Raw genomic sequence first — 18,541 nt, 5'->3', positions numbered from 1 at the left:
TCAGAGTTAAGTACTCCATGGGTGGATTGGAAGAGCTATATATACAGGAGGTAGTCAGATTGCATGGAGTGTCCGTGTCCATCGTTTTTTACTGGGATTCATGTTTCACGTCTCAGTTTTGGAAAATCTTATAGAGAGCTTTGGATCCCAATTGGCTTTTAGCACGACCTTTCATCCTTAGACCAATGGACAAATAGAGAGGATCATACAGATATTGGAAGATATGTTACGGGCCTATGTGTTAGATTTTTGAGGTAGTTGGATTCAGTATCTGCCACTAGTGGAGTTTACTTATAGCAACAGCTATCAGATAAGTATTGAAATGGTACCATATGAAGCACTATATGGTCGGAGGTGCCGAACTCTGCTATACTGGGATGAAGTGGGGGAAAGACAAATTCTAGGGCTAGACATTGTACAACAGACTTATGAGAAAATCAAGTTTATCCAAGAAAGAATTAAAACATTTCAGAGTCGACAAAAAAACTACGCAGACACCCACTGATGAGCGCTGGAATTTGGTGTAGGAGATAATGTGTTTTTTGAGAATTGCACCGATGAAAGGAGTGATGAGATTCGGGAAGAAGGGTAAGCTTAGCCCTAGGTACATTGAGCCATTTGAGATTCTAGAAATAATCGGTCCAGTTGCCTACAGGTTAGTATTACCCCCAACATTGTCCAGAATCTACGACGTATTTCATGTATCTATGTTGAAGAAATACGTTCCATATCCATCACATATTATAAGTTATGAAGCACTGGAGCTTGGGGACACCCTATCCAATGATGAAGTGCCCATCTAGATCCTAGATTATAAAGAGCAAGAACTACGCACCAAGAAAATCCCACTGATAAAAGTACTCTGGAAGAACCATGCAGTTGAGGAAGCCTCGTGGGAGTTAGATAAGGAACTATGTCAGACGTACTCACATCTATTTAGTGGGGCCCAACATTAGCCAGGAAGAAAATAATGGCTCAGGTAAGGTTTGTTATATGTAAGTAGGTTTTGTGCAGGTTAAGTAGATAGGTATATTTAATTGTAGATTTTCATGTAATAGTTTGTGTTTTTAGTGGTTTTGGGAGAGTTTTGTTTGGATATCTGTAATCTCCCAAAACCATAAATGTAACCACGGTATTCCTCCGCCATAAGTGAGGGTGATTAATAAAATTTCGGTAGTTTCTTTTAAGTGAGAACAAAAGTATTGAATAGCAAATTTCGAGGATGAAATTTTTATAAGGAGGGGAGGATGTAGAGAACTGAGAAATAGTAATTAATGAAATAATAAGAAAAGAGAAAATTTTGGTTTGGTAAAGGCCAAACGTTGATGGTTTTAGAGGAGCTCAAGAAACTGTTGACGGTTTTGAGTTACTGCGGCCAGGTAAAGGTAAAATAGTGAAAAAGAGTTTAATTAAAAACCAAATTGTCGACGGTTTTAAGGCAAACCGTCAATGGTTTTGCTTTGTCTGTGGCCTATATAAAGCTTTCAAGCTCATTTTCTTTTAGAAAAATAAAAGTCTCTCTCTTTCTCTCTCTCTCTCTCTCTCTCTCTCTCTCTTCGATTTTTTGCCCGATTTCAGCCCGAATTGAAGAGGGAATGTTATTTTGGGAACCTGGTGACATTTCTATGTAGTTTAATCAGGGTGGATTAGTTGGTTGAGGATTCTAGACACCACTCCAAACCTAGGGTAAGGAAGTTGTTTTTTAGGTTTAATTAGTTATTGGAAAATGCTGGCCTAGGAGATGTTAAAATGGTTATTATTTTGGGATTGAGCTGATTGAATTAGGATATTTGGATATAGGGTTTGTGTGAGCATCACAAGCACAATTTTAGGATCCCCGCAGGCATAGCTCCAGGAAACAAGTAAGGGGAACAGAATATGTCAGGCGTTTTCAGAGAATTAACTGGCTAAATTATAATACATGATTTCTGAGTTATATATATATATATATATATATATATATGTTTGTGTGTGTGTGTGTGTGTGTGTGTGTGTGTCTTTTCCTGAGTATACAGATTTATGAAAATGGGAACTTTGGAAATAATATACATATGTTCTGAGAAATTGGGTTATTGAGTTTAAGTAAAACCCTAGAGATGGTTATACCAATATTTTCAGTAGAATGTTGTAGTATAGTTTATCACTTAAAATATGTGGCATGAGTTGAATATTATGCATAATTATTTTGTTAGTTTTTATGGTAATGTGTATATAGAGATAGAGATATGGATTTATACAGTACAGAAACTACACAGTATGACAACATCCTATTAAGGACTACAGTACATAAATTACATAGTATGACAATGTCCTATTAAGGACTACAATACAGTATTTTATATAGAATCACAGTATTTCAATTATTTTGTACAGATTTATAGTATAATAGATTATATTGATTTGTGAAATGAAATCATGTGATTATATTGTTTTGGAAATCGCTTTACATGGTTTAAGAATCCTGATGGACTATAGCTAAGCACGATACCGTAGCTTCACAGTTGTTAGTGCAGCCACACTTCTTAGATAGAATGTTGGTGACATAGTCGATTGTGTCATTGAAGTGTAAAGTTACTCCCTGGAGTCCGAACTAGCTGGGTAGGCCAATCGTACTCATAGTTATTGTTACAGATACAGTTGACTTAGTCTGGTTAGGCCAACCATGACTAGGTCTAGCCTACGGGCCGTACAACCCGGATCATGCAGGGTTAATACATGACATTATTGTTTATCCATCCAGGGCAGTTCTTTTATGCATATATGCATATTTACATGTACATAAATATTATCTTATACAGTGTATGATGTGAAAGGAAAGTTTGTATTTTGAGATATACTTCTATATACGTGTATACAGTTTTACATGATTTCATAGTGAAAGGAAAGGTAAATTATGATTGCATATTTAGAATACTAAAACTTATATTGTCACACACTATCAATAATCTATTCCCACTTACTAAGAGGTGTCTCACCCCAGAATTCAAACATTTTAGGAAATTCAAACAGACAGGAGGAGCGAGCTTCGAGGTAGAGGAGGTTGTGGTACTACCCTAGTTTCAGGATAAGTGTTTGAGTTGGAAGATATGTTTTTTGTAATCCCAAGGACATTTTATGGATTTTGGGGATGTGCATGTATAATTATGAAGATAGTAGAACTTTGATATTTTATATAAGGTTCAGGTATATTATGTTTTCCGCTGCATAGATAGTATGTATTTATGGACAGGTACATCTCTCGTACCCCACTTTGATCTGAGTTGAAATTGTGGATGTTATTATTGGTATTAGAACAATTTTATATTTTTAGCGGTATGGAAAAAAAAATAGAGCAAAATTTTCAAGTCGTCACAGTGTAAGTGATTCAAGTCTCATTAGCTAGCTATGCAAAACTAGATTCTACCCAAGTTAAAGTTGAGATCGAGCTACAAAACTGGTTTAACGAGGCAACTTTGAGTTCTGTAATACTATCTGCTAGCTTAATCAAACTTTTGCAGTTTCATTATTTTTATATTGTATAACTCATAATTTGTATTTTGTACATATAGTTAATATTATATGCATGAAATATTTTACATAAATATTTAAAATTAATTTATAATCAAATCAAACTTAATCAAGTCAAGCTTGAACTTTAAGAACTTGCAATCAAGTTGAGTTCAACAATTTTAAATTGGGCTCAAACCTTTTGAGTTGAGTTGCTTTTGAGTATTCTTATGTGTTAACTCAATTAAACTCAAATACCACCATAGTCAAAGCCAGAGGCTCTAATACACACACACACACACACACACACACACACACACACACACACACATATATATATATATATATATATATATATATATATATATATATATTTATAATTGCATAGTCCATTGGAAAACTTTTTGAGTGAACTTGAATTACACAATCGTAGGTAGTCCATCTCCCATATCTCATATTATTTCTTAGACCCTCTTAAGATTCAAACCCGATTTCTACTATACAAGTCTCAAACTCCTGTTAGGATGTACCTAGCTTGAGGAATGAGATCAAACAACAAAACAAAGTCCAACAAATTGCATAAATGAACATCTCAAAGAACCTAAATCAAGAAGTTGAAAGGCCATGAACTGTACCTTTTTGGATCACCCACTAAAACCCAAAAAAAAAAAAAAAACAACTCATGAGAGAGATCAAATGAAAATGAAAATAACATCTATGTTGCATGTGCTAAGGGAAAAGGGTGGTAGAAGGCTTCCTTAGCTCAACTACAATCACACTGATGTTGTCCCTGCTGCCCCTAGCAATGGCCAACTCCATCAAAACGGCAGCCGCCATAGCTGCCCGGTTTTGGTGATCATTTAACATCTCCATAGCACCATTCACATGTACACTACCATCTTGAATTGATCTCCTCCTCCTCCTTATTGAGCCATCATAAAGACACCTCCTCACAACCTTGCATGCTGCTTCATTCGAAATGACATCCCATAAGCCATCACTTGCAAGTACAAGGAATTCATCGTTGTCGTTTCGCTCACATATTGTTACTTCTGGTTCGCTTGACACGAATGGTTTGAGGAATAGGTCTCCTACAATGCCCAAAATCCCAAATATCATACGTAAGAATGGCTATATAGTAATAAATTCAACTTCATTCATTTCATCTAATTCTATTTCACTTGACATGTATGGTTAGTTCTATATAGTTTTTAATTTTTAGTCATTGATGTTGATAGTATGCATTCATGCCTTTTAAGGAATTAGTCTCTTTAGGGGCATCTTAATGATTAAAATTTGCAAAGTTAATTTTTGAAATTTTTTGATGGAATTCTTGAAGGTGTCAAAAGGAATTTGCGATGAGAGAGATGCTATCTCTTGTTTGTATAGTCCATATTCAATGTAAATCTTTAGGATAGAAAAACTTGGAAAACAAAAAAAAAAAACCCTTTCAAGGGATCTTAATTAAAATTGGAGTTTTCCAAACGACTGGGTGCGGTACTAAGATTTCAAAGATTACCTTAGGAATTTTATGCATTCAATGCAAAAGAACAAGCCAAAAAACAACCCAAAAAAGAGCAAAAAAAAAAACCCTTAAAGTAAAAATATAATGGTCATTATATTAGAATTGATAGGTTATAAAACAAGCTATAATGTTGCTATTGAAATGTCTATCTATCCTATCTATTGTTAGATGATAAAATAAAATTTTTGCATTGGTGATCTTTCCTAAATTATTTTGTCCTCATATAATTTCACTGCATTCCAATATTAGCACATTCTATTTTCTTAAAAGCAAACATTCAGCAAATCAAATCAAACCAAATCAAGCCAAACCTAAGTTTATAGTCTATAAATTTAACACAGATAACGTACCAATAGACCTAGAAGTGGCAAGCACTCCGAGCACACGACATCCGTTCCAGTTAACTACCCTTCCGCCAGCTTCTTCAACTCTCTTCAACTCATCAGGTCTATTAGGCTGCGTACAAATAGCTCATTAGAAAGAGATACAACCCTATACATCAAAACAATTAAGGGATTGATGATCTTGTCAAGGAGGAGAATAATTTATTTGGGTGCCTATGATTCAAAATATCATTGATGGGGTAGAATTGTGTGTTTTTTTTTCATCAAAAAACAATAGATATATAATGAGAGATGAGTTACATGCTTAAAGGTTTAATTATCCTTCATATTAATATGGTTCTTGGGCTCGATTGTCCTCGACTATGTATTAATCATTTACCCCATTTCTTTTTTAGAAGCCTAATTCCACGTTGATTGGTCAAAAAGTAATTGAAAAATTTTAAAGTTCTGTTCCATATTAATTTGATGTTTATTCTATATAAAACAGTATGCATATATTTCCGTGCACATTATTGTATGCAATTGTATATCCATCACAAATATTGCATATACAAATCAAATTTTCTAATCTATTAAACAATATCTTATGCTAAGTCCTTTGAATTGTAAATGTAGTGACGGTGACGAAAAATACCAAGTATCTTATTAGTAATTTATTAATACTTATAATTAACAGATAAACACCTCATAAGTATAGAATTTGTATCTAGTTTTTAATATCATAATGCTAGCATATACAAAGTCTAAATTTGAGTAGAAGTTCTTGTTACTTAGCCCAAAAAATATACAAATTTAGGTTGCTATGTCACATTTTAGACAACCAATGCCACCTCATATAATAAAAGGAGGCAAAGCTGCATATGGTGGTCAAATATGGCAGCAGGATTGCTGCAACCACGTAAATAAATAATAAATCAAAGGGAGGGAAGGCTTTCGTTGCTGGATTGGCACACACTCCAAGGAGGAAGAAGGTACGGTGACATTTGGTTTTGCAGGAGACTTGCTGCAAATGATTCCTCTTCTCCACCTATAAAAAGGAGTATTCCTCCTTCATTGTGCTAGCCTATGGTGGTGAATATATACACAAAAAAGTCTGTTGTAAAATTGATATACACACAAATAAAGTGTGAGTGAGAGTGAGTGAAAACACAATAAATGTGTGTGCACTATGAGTGTGCAGTAAGGTGAGTGAGTTGAGTGTATTGTAATCCTCCTTCTCCTTCACTGTATACCTATATATATATATATATATATATATATATATATATATATATATATATATATATATAGTGAAGTTACTCATTTCCTGTGGACATAGGCTAAATTGGTCGAACCGTGCACGTAAATCTTCTTAATGGCAGGTTTTATTGCTATGTATTAATATCGTCTTGATGGCAGGTTTTATTATTGTGTATTAATACCACCTTGATGGCAGGTTTTATTGTTGTGTATTAATATCGCCTAGATGACATGTTTTATTGATGTGTATTAATACCACCTTCATGGCTGGATCTGTTCCTAACCTTTGAAATTATATTGTAGCAACATTATTCATTGCAGTTATCCATGTACAGTACTAGAGCTTATTAAATGGAGGAAAGTACAAGTCTTAGCAGCAACTCCATGATAAGACTTACAGAGACAAATTATTCCATCTGGAAGACAATGATGGAAGATTTTTTGTACTGTAAAGATCTGTTCAATCCTATTGAATGCAAAGGTATCATACCAAGTGGAAAAAAGGAGTCCGATTGGAAGAAGCTCAATAGAAAAGTTGCTAGTGTTATAAGACAGTGGGTTGAGTCGAGGGCAATCTGTGACACAGCCAAAGAAACGGATGCATACAACTCTTACAACATCTGGGAGAGATGTACGAGCCAAAAAATGCCTAGAACAAAGCTTTCATGATAAGAAGGCTTGTGAATTAAAAAGTATGTCATAGAAAAAATGTTTCAGATCACTTGGATAAATTCATTGAAATTATTGATAATCTGACAAGCATGGAGTTGACTATTGCAAATAAAATACAAGCATTGATCCTACTGAGTTCATTGCCAGATAGCTGGGAGACATTGGTGGTAGCTCTCAGTAATTCAGCACCAGATAGAAAGGTAATCTTGAGTATGGTGAAAGATAGCATCACTAGAGAAGGCAAGAGAAGAGCTGAGCAAGGCTTGCCCACTCACTCTTAAGGACAAGCAATGGTCACTAAGGGGGGCAGAAGTAGATATTCCCAAGGTGACAAAAAGAATATGGGCAATTCCAGAAGCAATTCCAAAGGCAGATCAAAATCAAGAGGCAACTTCGCCTGCTTTTATTATAATATGCTTGGACATATAAAGAAGGACTGTTGGAAATGGAAGGCAAAAAAACCAGTGAAGACAAGAAAAATGAGGACAAAAGTAATGTAGCTGTGACTTCTGATGAAAGTGAAACTTACATGGTGTGAGAGGAAGGATGCGTTAACCTCACTTGCCAAGACACAACATTGACGATTGACTCTGTAGCATCATTCCATGTAACAACACGAAGAGACTTCTTCTCATCTTACAAATGCGGTGATTATGAATTTGTTAAGATGAGAAATGAAGTCAAATGCAAAGTTGCCAATAAAGGAGATGTGTTGATAGAAACAAATGTTTGATGCAAGCTACTACTGAAGGATGTTCGACATGTCCTAGATATTCGCCTCAACCTGATTTCCACAGGTCAACTTGATGACCTGGGTTATGAAAGCTATTTTGGTAATGGAGACTGAAAGCTCAAGGAAGGGAATTTGGTGGTGGCTAAAGGCAAGAAGGATGCTAGCTTATACTACACTCAAGCTAAGCAACTCTGTGCAAGAGATGTGAATGTTGTAGAACATGAAGTCACCACTGAGTTATGGCACAACATACTTGGCCACATGAACGAGAAGGGACTCTAGATTTTTCCAGGGAAAAAGCTCCTTCCGAATTTCTCAAGTAATTCTTTAAAGAATTGTACTCATTGTTTAGCTAGTAAACAACATAGAGTTGCAATTTAGGAGAAATCATATTCTAGATCTGGTTCATACTAGTGTGTGTTTTATGAATGAGAAAAGTATTAGTGGATCATTGTATTTTGTAACATTCATTGATGACCACTGTAGAAAAGTGTGGGCTTATCCTTTGAAAAGTAAAGACCATGTGTTAGATATGTTCAAAAAGTTTCAGGCCAATGTTGAAAGACAAAGTGGAAGAAAGCTCAAATGTGTTCGTTTAGACAATGGAGGTGAATACATTGCGCCATTTGAAGAGCGTTACAGAGTCCATGGTATCAAGATTGAGAAGTCGGTTCCCAAGACTCCTCAACACAACAGTGTTGCCGAAAGAATGGATAGAACCATCTACAACAAGATTATTTGCATGCTCTCTCATTCAGGACTGCCAAAATCCTAAGTGAGGCGTTAGTGACAGTAGTTAACCTAATCAACCTTTCTCCTTTAGTTCCTTTAGGAGGTTACATTCCTGAAAGGATTTGGACTAGGAAAGATGTATCCTATAAACACTTTAAGGTGTTTGGTTGTAAAACTTATGTCCATATTCCTCGGGATGAAAATACCAAACTTGATGCAAAGACAAAAGAGTGTGTCTTCGTCGGTTATGGTATTGATGAATTCGGCTACAGATTATAATATCCAAAGAATAGAAAAGTCATCCGGAGCAGAGATGTGGTGTTCTTTGAAGATCAAACTATTGACGATTGTGAGAAGGTCGATAATTCAAAGCATGCCCTTGGGAATTCAATCGAGCGGATTCCAGATTCACCACCACAGCAACAATAAGAGCATGACGATAATAGGGAAGTTGATGAAAATGATGAACCAATAGCTAAAGGTGCTCCTGTAGTAGAACCCCAGATAAAAGGATCCACTAGGGAGCGTTATCCTTCTAGAAGATACTCACTAGATGAGTATGTGTTGCTAACTGATGGGGGAGAACCACAATGTTATAAAGATGTCATGTCACATAAGCATAAGAATGAGTGGTTGAAGGCCATGCAAGAAGAGATTAAATCCTTGCATGAGAACCACACTTATGATTTGGTAGAACTACCAAAGGGAATGAAAGCACTCAACAACAAATGGGTGTTTAAATTGAAAAATGAAGAAAGAAACTCACAACCAAGGTACAAGGCGTGACTAGTTGTGAAAGGTTTTGGTAAAAGAAAAGACATTGACTTTGAAGAGATTTTCTCGCCTGTGGTAAAGATGTCATCCATTCGAGTTGTTCTCGGATTAGCTGCGAGCTTGAACTTGGAGATTGAATAGCTTGATGTAAAAATTGCATTTCTCCATGGTGATTTGCAAGAAGAAATCTACGTGAAATAACCTGAAGGATTCGAGGTCAAAGGAAAAGAACGATTAGTGTGCAAACTAAGAAAGAGTTTGTATGACCTCAAGCAAGCACCGAAACAATGGTATAAGAAGTTCGATTCCTTCATAATGGAGCACGGGTATAACACGTTCACATTTGACCATTGTGTTTTTATTAAGAGATTTTCTAATAATGATTCCATTATTCTCTTGCTTTATATGAATGATATGCTTATTGTTGGTCATGATACTAAAAAGATAGGAAAGTTGAAGAAACAACTAAGAAAATCCTTTACAATGAAGGATTTGGGTCCAACAAAACAAATTCTTAGAATGAAAATCTTTCGAGACAGGAAAAATAAAAAGTTGTGGTTATCTCAAGAAAGGTATATTGAGAATGTGCTAGAAAGATTTAACATGAGCAAAGTAAAACCAATAAGTTGTCCACTTGCAGGACACTTCAAGCATACTTCCAAGAAATATCCTACACGTGAAAATGATAAAAAAGAAATGAAGAAAGTGTTTACTTTTAAACTGTGGGTAGCTTAATGTATACCATGGTATGCACATGACCTGATATTGCTTATGCAATTGGAGTAGTCAGTCAACCTTTCTAATCCTGACAAAGAACACTAGGAAGTCATCAAGTGAATTCTCAAGTATCTCAAATGTACTTCTCATTTATGTCTATGTTTTGGTCATGAAAAACTAGTGTTGAAAGGTTATACAGATGTAGATATGGTCGGTGACGTTGATTCCAAAAAGTATACTTTGGGATACCTAACGACATTTTCAGGGGGAGTAGTGTCATGGCAATCAAAGCTACAAAAATGTGCTGCATTGTCCACTACTAAGGCAGAGTACATCGCCATAACTAAAACAAACAAATAGCTTTTATGGATGAAAAGGTTCCTGGAGGAACTTGGCCTCAAGCAAGAGAATTATGTTCTCTATTGTGACAGTCAAAACGCTATTTATCTCAGTAAAAATCCAAGTTTTCATTTAAAGTCGAAACATATTGATGTTCGATATCATTGGATTCATGAAGCGTTGGAATCAAAGCAGTTGAGTATAGAGAAAATTCATACTGATGACAATGCATCAGACATGATAACTAAGACAACGTCCAAGTTAAAGCTCGAAACTTGTAGAACCGCAATAGGTTTGGCGGAGCTCTCCGCATGAGTCGGGCAGGGGAGATTTGTTGGGGCCCGCCTCATATAATAAAAGGAGGCAAAACTGTATATGGTGGTCAAATATGGCAGCAGAATTGCTACAACCACATAAATAAATAATAAATCAAAGGGAGGGAAGGCTTTGGTTGTTAGATTGGCACACACTCCAAGGAGGAAGAAGGTATGGTGACATTTGTTTTTACAGGAGACTTGCTGCAAACGAGTCCTCCTCTCCACCTATAAAAAGGAGTATTTCTCTTTCATTGTGCTGGCCTCCGGTGGTGAATATATATTACACAGAAAAGTCCGTTGTAAAATTGATATACACACAAATAAAGTGTGAGTGAGAGTGAATGAAGACACAATAAGTGTGTGTGCACTGTGAGTGTGCATTAAGGTGAGTTAGTTGAGTGTGTTGTAATCCTCCTCCTCCTTTATTGTATACCCATATATATATATAGTGAAGTTACTCTTATCCCATAGACGTAAGCTAAATTGGCCGAACCACGTAAATCTTATATGTTATTTGTATGTGTGTGTTATTTGATCTTGAGTGAGATTCATATCCCAACAATTTAGATGACTGTTAATAAACTTAATTTATAGATAATTATGAGTTATTAATTAAATTACTCAAAATCAAAGGATTTGGTCCGATATCTAAAATATGACAAGTTGAATAGTTTGACTACTTCTCTACTTGGATATATCTCCATATATATATATTCTTTTTCTACATTTTTAACTTTTTTTTTTTGAAAAAATAAATTTTGAATCCTATATGAAAAGTTTGCTATATATAGAAAAGTAAGGCCTACCTCTGTCTACTCATTTATCTTACTCATCTTTTTTGCAGCGTTGTCGCATCCTTCAAAGTTCAAACATCATCATAAATGTGATGGTGAGACATCCATATGCCACGTTAAGGTTTTCAACTAAAGTGTTTAATATTTATAAATTTTATTTTATTTTATTTTAAAACTTTATTAAGAAATTTCTATATATGGAGACGTAACACATTTGTCTTCTCAGAATGACCACCTCTTATATCCCATTTAATTTAGTGTATCCTTCAAACATGACCATGAATTGATAGTGGGGGTCCAAATTCCACGCTCAATTTTTTGTTTTAATGGGAATTTAGATTTCTTACGACAGCTAGATTCACACAAAAAGCCAACTATCCAGGGGTGATATGAATAGACATCCATATTCTCTTGCCGTTAGAGCCTGTTCAATTATGAATAGCGACGAGACTATCATATTATTAAAAAAAATTATAAAATTACCCTATTATTCAAGAATTAGTGATATTTTTGCCAGTCATTGACATCATAACTTTCCTAGCATATCTACATTAATTATAGGAAACAAGGTTATTGAGAAATTAAGATATTGAGGGAAACCTAAGATTACCTGAACCAAATTTCACATTAAAATAAATAATAATAATAATAATGAGAAGGAAAAAAGAGTAAATATGGTTAAAAAGCTCATACTATATATAGATATTGGGTTATTGTAAAAGATTATCCCCGAGTAATTTGAGAGGGGAGGGAGGGAAAGGAGATTGAAAGTTATTCAATTTCTCTATTCCCATTGAAATCCTCAGAAGTACAAACCCTTGAATTTGAAAGAGGGGGCAATACGTGCGATTGGTTGAGAAGGGAAATTTAGAATATAATTACCATCATACTTCATTCTATACGCACATTTACCTGAAATAAAATGTTCGAATTAAGAAGGTTACACACACTAGGTGATGCTTCCTTTTTTCCTTTTTTTTTAAAAATTTTCTCTCTTTGAAAACCTTTCCTTTTACTCTTTCTCTAATTCCCATGCATAGTTTGAGAGTAGAAAAGAAAACGCAAAAATAAACAAATCTTGAATAAACAAGAATGAGTTTTGAAGATACACTATGCTTATTTTTTCATATAATTAATAGGGATCAAGTTCAATGTATGCTTTCTACATGATGCTTTTTTCTTTGGTCTAGTCGAAGTCCCTCTCTACCTGCTCAAGTAGAATGATTCACGAAGGATAGATTAAAGAACACAAATGGATCATTCCCCATCCAAACCCTTCCTCGTCCATTTTAGAATTTGAAAGGGGCATCTCAAATATAAAGTATGATTATACCATTAGATTGTCCTTGAACTCCTCCTTTTTTTCATTCGACAAAAGATCTATTTGCGACAACTTTAAAATGAACATAATTTAAAAGTAAAATGGGCACATTACTTGAAATTATATCTTTTTGTCTATCTTAAATCAGTTATTCCAATTAAGATGTTGACATGAGTAAGGCAAAACTAAAATTTTTTCATATTTATTGGAAAATTCAAAGCTCGATGTTTAAATTTGAACAAAAATATCTCATCCAAAAACTTAAATGTAGCTATGTATATATTTACTTTGTTCTAGTTAAGATTTAGATATGGATTATGCACAAAAATTAACTCATTTTGAGATCTCATAGTTTAGACTTTGAATTCAAACTTAATTAAATTTGAATAAAATATAACATAAAATTATATTAAATTTCATTATTTAAATTCAAATTATGCTTGGGAAGATAACATAAAAGGGATTTTTACAATCTAGCAAAACCGGCATTAAGAATTTATTATTGCACCCCACCCCACTCCCTTCGCTCTCTCTGATATTAAAATTTTTTTAAAAAAAACATTACAATGAGAATTACAATGAAACATCATAGAAGATCTAAAGAATTACTACGAAACCTAATAAAAGTTTACAAACAAAGAATAACAACAAATAATCAAGAGACAAAAAAGAAAAACAAAAAAAAAACACATGATCAAGAAATGCAATATCAAAATATCAATCCAAAATTTCATGTGATGATAATTATATAAAAAAACTCTAAAGAAAACTAGGAAGGTACGTGTACCTTATGATCATCCGACAGCGGTACCGCCACTCCTCCCCGGAAAAGCACGGCTCTGGAGTCCCCACAGTTGGCCACCACCACCTCCTCCCTCCCCACCACCGCCACCACCGCCGTCGAGCCCGTTGTATTCCCCAACTCAGCACCATTAACCTCATCATCCATCTTCCCAAACCCCTCCATCATCACTCTCCCCCACTCCACCCTCTCCTCCTCTTCCTCTGCCATCTCCTCCGCCACAAGCCGGTGCAATCTCTCCCGGCACGCCTCCGCCACCTTCACCCCGCCGTGTCCGTCGTACACCCCGAAAAAGTCGTACCTCTCCGACCCCGACTCGGCAAACCCTAGCTGCACGGTTACCGCGTCCTCCATCTCTCGTCTCCTCCCTATCACCGACACCACCCCGTGCGCCGACCACCCCAGATCTCCTGGCTTACAGCTCATGCGGACCCCGACGACGTCGTTCTCCGATGAGTTTCCCGACGACGAGAGAGACGAAGGCGACGACGACAGAGACATCGACGTCAGCGGAGAATGCTCTGACTTCGACGAAACCGACGACGAAGTCACTTTCAGGACGTCACCGGAGAGCGTCTTGCCTTCCCCACCGGCGCCGACGCAGTTCTTGGCCCCAGGACGCAATCGCAATCTATGTCGGCGCCGGCGACTATTTTTCTCCTTTTTAGCGCTGGATTCACTCACCTCGCGGGGATCTGCATCCGCCGGCGCTGCTGCCGGCGACATGTCCATCAACGTCGTCGTCACAGTCTCCTTCATTTTTTTTTTTTTTCCTCTTTCGGTCGAACAAGACCGATGGGCTGCGTTTGTCTCCAAATAAATGAGGCGAAAAAGGTTCGAATCGGAGCCGTTGATATCCTAGATGAGCTAGACGGTCGCCTGTTCTGGGGCCCACTCGGGCGTGGATTTTTCAAGGAGACGTGGACGGCCGGAGATTCGATCCGGGGCACGTGGCGCGTCGGCGGTTCGAAAAGAGATTTGGTCCGCTGTCCGTGGGCCCACGTAAGGTATCTAGAAATCGCAACGTGGCATCTAGCGAAAACAACCACCGAACCCTATTGATTGAATTCCAAGAAAGGTGTGCGGAGTACTAATTTCCTCGAGACACGTGGCGAGCAACTGTAGGGCGGGTTGTTAAACTCTGACCTCGCACAGTGCGCTGTCGCTGATATTTTGAGTTGGTGTCTCGCGATTGGGAACTCGGCCCTGTGGGGTCGGCTCGATATTAGTAATAACTGAAAAATTTTCAATCAGAAGGGTTAAAAAGTAATTAAAAATTGAGAAAAGTGGAGGGTGCTCATTGGCTGCGCGCGGGACGAGAAATGTTTTGGTACAATAATTATAATAATAGTGAAACGTGTCAAGTGTAGAATGTTTGATTTGGCACGTGTTGCTTTAAACAAATCTAGGCCACGTCATACGAAAAAAGACGTAAAATTTTGTAACATGAATTTACGTACTTTAACTTCCTTTTTTCTGTCTAATTTTTTCCTGCTGAATATTTAATTAAAGAGAAATACATGCATTCAAGTTTTTTCTCATTATAAAATTTTAACAGAAGTAGAAAACAAAATGGGTGATGATTACGGGTTCGTAATATTACAGTTCACGTGGTTGAGAAATAAACAATAAAAAATAATTTTTTTCTAAGAATTTATGTCTAATAAATTCATATAACAAAAAGTTATACAACACATGCGTAGATAAAAAATTATATAGTTCATGTCGCTTTTAATATAAAAAAAATTTATATATTAAATAATTTAATTATAAAATATTACTATTTTGTTTGACACAACTATTTTTTCAAAAATTGATTTCAGGTCATTTGAGAATTAGTTATGCTTATGCAATAATTAAACATTTAAAAATTAAAATTTAGATTTAAATTTATGTAGAGGTGAATAGAATTTAATAGAAAATCATTTTGCATTTCAATCATGCTCATAAAAATCTAAACGTGATATTGGAACTTCATACACTCAAATGCAAAGTTTTCTAAATATCAAATTGAGATATGAGGGGAGTTAGGTTGTCTCGTATGATTTGCTTTAAATATTTTATTATTTTTCTTAATTGGGCTTCGATTTTTTGTCATTGCTTGAAAAAGGTAAAATATATTAATTTTCATTCACATTTGTTGAAAAAAAGATACACAGCGTCAAAAAATAACACCTCACTCTTTTATTATTTAAATAGTATTTCAAATGACTTTGTATCAAACATATATAAGTGACAAAATATATATTATTAATTTTGAGAACATTTCTAAAAAAAACTTATGTTGTACATGTCAAGCCCACAGATTACGAGCCACCAAAATTCTAGTATCCGTTTTGAATCAAGAATTTTTTTGAGCAAAAAATAAGAAAAAAAATTTTTATTGTATTTTATCTCAATGCCACAATACTATTAAGAATGAAATTTTGTTCTAATATGATTAAAAATGAAGAAATGTCAAATGCTAATGATGCATAAAATTAATTTTTTATTCATTGATTTATCATGTATTTTATTTTAATTTCTTTCTTACTTTCTTGATAATCAAACATAAATAAGGAGATTGCATAGTATTTCTCTTTCATTTCTTAACATTTTTTTTTTATCATCCAAACATGACCTTGATGTTTGGACATTTAATGTGTGCTTTAAACTTACAAATATTTATATTTTTTGTATAGTTCTTGACTAATTAACATATGCCCAAAAAGCACAATATTTAGTTTTAAAATTTTCAAACGACAATATCAAACATTTGTATAATCTTTAATCATGCATGCACATGCACATTATGTATGTACAACATATTATATGTCAAACCTATTTATGGTTTAATAAATCATAATTTACAAAACAAACATTTGTCTTACTTTATGAATTACAAAAATCCTCATAATTCAAATAAATAATTGATCACAAAAAGCTTAACCTGAACTATAATTATTTTCAATTGGAAAATTACAAAAGGCTAGAATTAAGATTTTAGCAAAATGTACACGTAGCCAATACCCCTTAAATCTATCCATAGGAAAAGATATTTTTCTTACCAAATATAGATTTCTATTGAGACCAACTTTGGATTAACTAATGTCGACGTTATGATTAGCATTTTAGCAAAATGTACACATAGCCTACCTATCTATCCGTATGAACGCATCTTCTTCTTACCATGTATAGACTTCTAATGAGACGAACTTTCCATTTACTAATGTCGACATTATGATTAGGATTTTAGCAAAACATACACGTAGCCAATGCCTCTTATATCTATCAGAAGGAACATATCTTCTTCTTACCAAGTATAGACTTCTAATGAGACTAACTTCACATTAACTAATGTCGGCATATTGATTAGGGTTTTAGCAAAATGTACACGTAGCCAATACCTCTTATATCCATCCGTATTATCATATCTTCTTCTTACCAAGTATAGAATTTTAATGAGACCAACTTCGCATTAAGTAATGTCGGCATATTGATTAGGATTTTAGTAAAATGTACACGTAGCCAATACCTCTTATATCCATCCGTATTAACATATCTTCTTCTTACCAAGTATAGACTTCTAATGAGACGAACTTAACATTAACTAATGTCAACATATTGATTAGAGTTTTAGTAAAATGTACACGTAACTAATACCTCTTATATTTATCTGTAGGAACATATCTTCTTCTTACCAAGTATAAACTTCTAATGAGACCAACAGTGCATTAACTAATGTCGATTTTATGATTAGGATTTTAGTAAAATATACGCATAGTTAATACATTTTATATCCATCAACATTACATTAACTAATGCCGACACTATTATTAGGATTTTAGCAAAATTTATATGTAACCAGCACCTCTTATACCTATCGGTAGGAACATATCTTCTTCTTACCAAGTATATACTTCTAATCACCAGCTTTTCATTATTTATGATAAGGGTTTTAGCCAAATGTCAGCCAATACTTCTAATGCCTTCACCCCGCCGTGTCCGTCGTACACCCCGAAAAAGTCGTACCTCTCCGACCCCAACTCCGCCAACCCTAGCTGCACGGCCACCGCGTCCTCCATCTCTCCTCTCCTCCCTATCACCGACACCGCCCCGTGCGCCGTCCACCCCAGATCTCCAGGCTTACAGCTCTTGCGGACCCCGACGACGTCGTTCTCCGATGAGCTCCCTGACGACGAGAGAGGCGGAGGCGACGACGACAGAGACATCAAGGTCAGCGGAGAATGCTCTGACTTCGATGAAACCGACGACGAAGTCACTTTCAGGACGCCGTCGGAGAGCGTCTTGCCTTCCCCACAGGCGCCGACGCCGTTCTTGGCCCTAGGACGCAATCGCAATCTATGTAGGCGCCGGCGACTATTTTTCTCATTTTTAGCGCTGGATTCACTCACCTCGCGGGGATCTCTATCTGCCGGCGCTGTCGCCGGCGACATGTCCATCAACGTCTGAGTCTCCTTCATTTTTTATTTTTTTTTTCCTCTTTCGGTCGAACAAGACCGACGGTCTGCGTTTGTCTCCAACTAAATGAGGCGAAAAAGGTTCGAATCGGAGCCGTTGATATCCTAGATGAGCTGGACGGTCGCCTGTTCTGGTGCCCACTCGGGCGTGGATTTTTCAAGGAGACGTGGACGGCCGGAGATTCGATCCGGGGCACGTGGCGCCTCGGCGGTTCGAAAAGAGATTTGGTCTGCTGTCCGTGGGCCCACTAAGGTATCTAGAAATCGCAACGTGGCATCTAGCGAA

The 18,541-nt window shown here is 35.9% G+C and overlaps 2 protein-coding genes across 2 annotated transcripts; both read right to left on the bottom strand.

The window, feature by feature from the left end:
* Window positions 1-3,903: 3,903 nt before the first annotated feature.
* Window positions 3,904-15,194, bottom strand: LOC131145413 (protein phosphatase 2C 51-like). Its single transcript, XM_058094447.1, has 3 exons — window positions 13,781-15,194; window positions 5,362-5,467; window positions 3,904-4,577 (listed from the first exon to the last, which is right to left on the bottom strand). The coding sequence occupies exons 1-3, from the start codon at window positions 14,552-14,554 to the stop codon at window positions 4,216-4,218; spliced, it is 1,242 nt and encodes a 413-aa protein (XP_057950430.1). The 5' UTR covers window positions 14,555-15,194; the 3' UTR covers window positions 3,904-4,215.
* A 2,524-nt stretch (window positions 15,195-17,718) lies between these two features.
* LOC131146713 (protein phosphatase 2C 3-like) lies at window positions 17,719-18,237 on the bottom strand. The gene has a single exon (XM_058096466.1). It carries the CDS (start codon window positions 18,235-18,237, stop codon window positions 17,719-17,721), a length of 519 nt encoding a protein of 172 aa, XP_057952449.1.
* Window positions 18,238-18,541: the final 304 nt, after the last annotated feature.

The sequence above is a fragment of the Malania oleifera genome, chromosome 13, assembly GCF_029873635.1.
Source record: "Malania oleifera isolate guangnan ecotype guangnan chromosome 13, ASM2987363v1, whole genome shotgun sequence".
Lineage (NCBI taxonomy): Eukaryota > Viridiplantae > Streptophyta > Magnoliopsida > Santalales > Ximeniaceae > Malania > Malania oleifera.
This window is presented reverse-complemented; position numbering and strand designations above follow the sequence as displayed.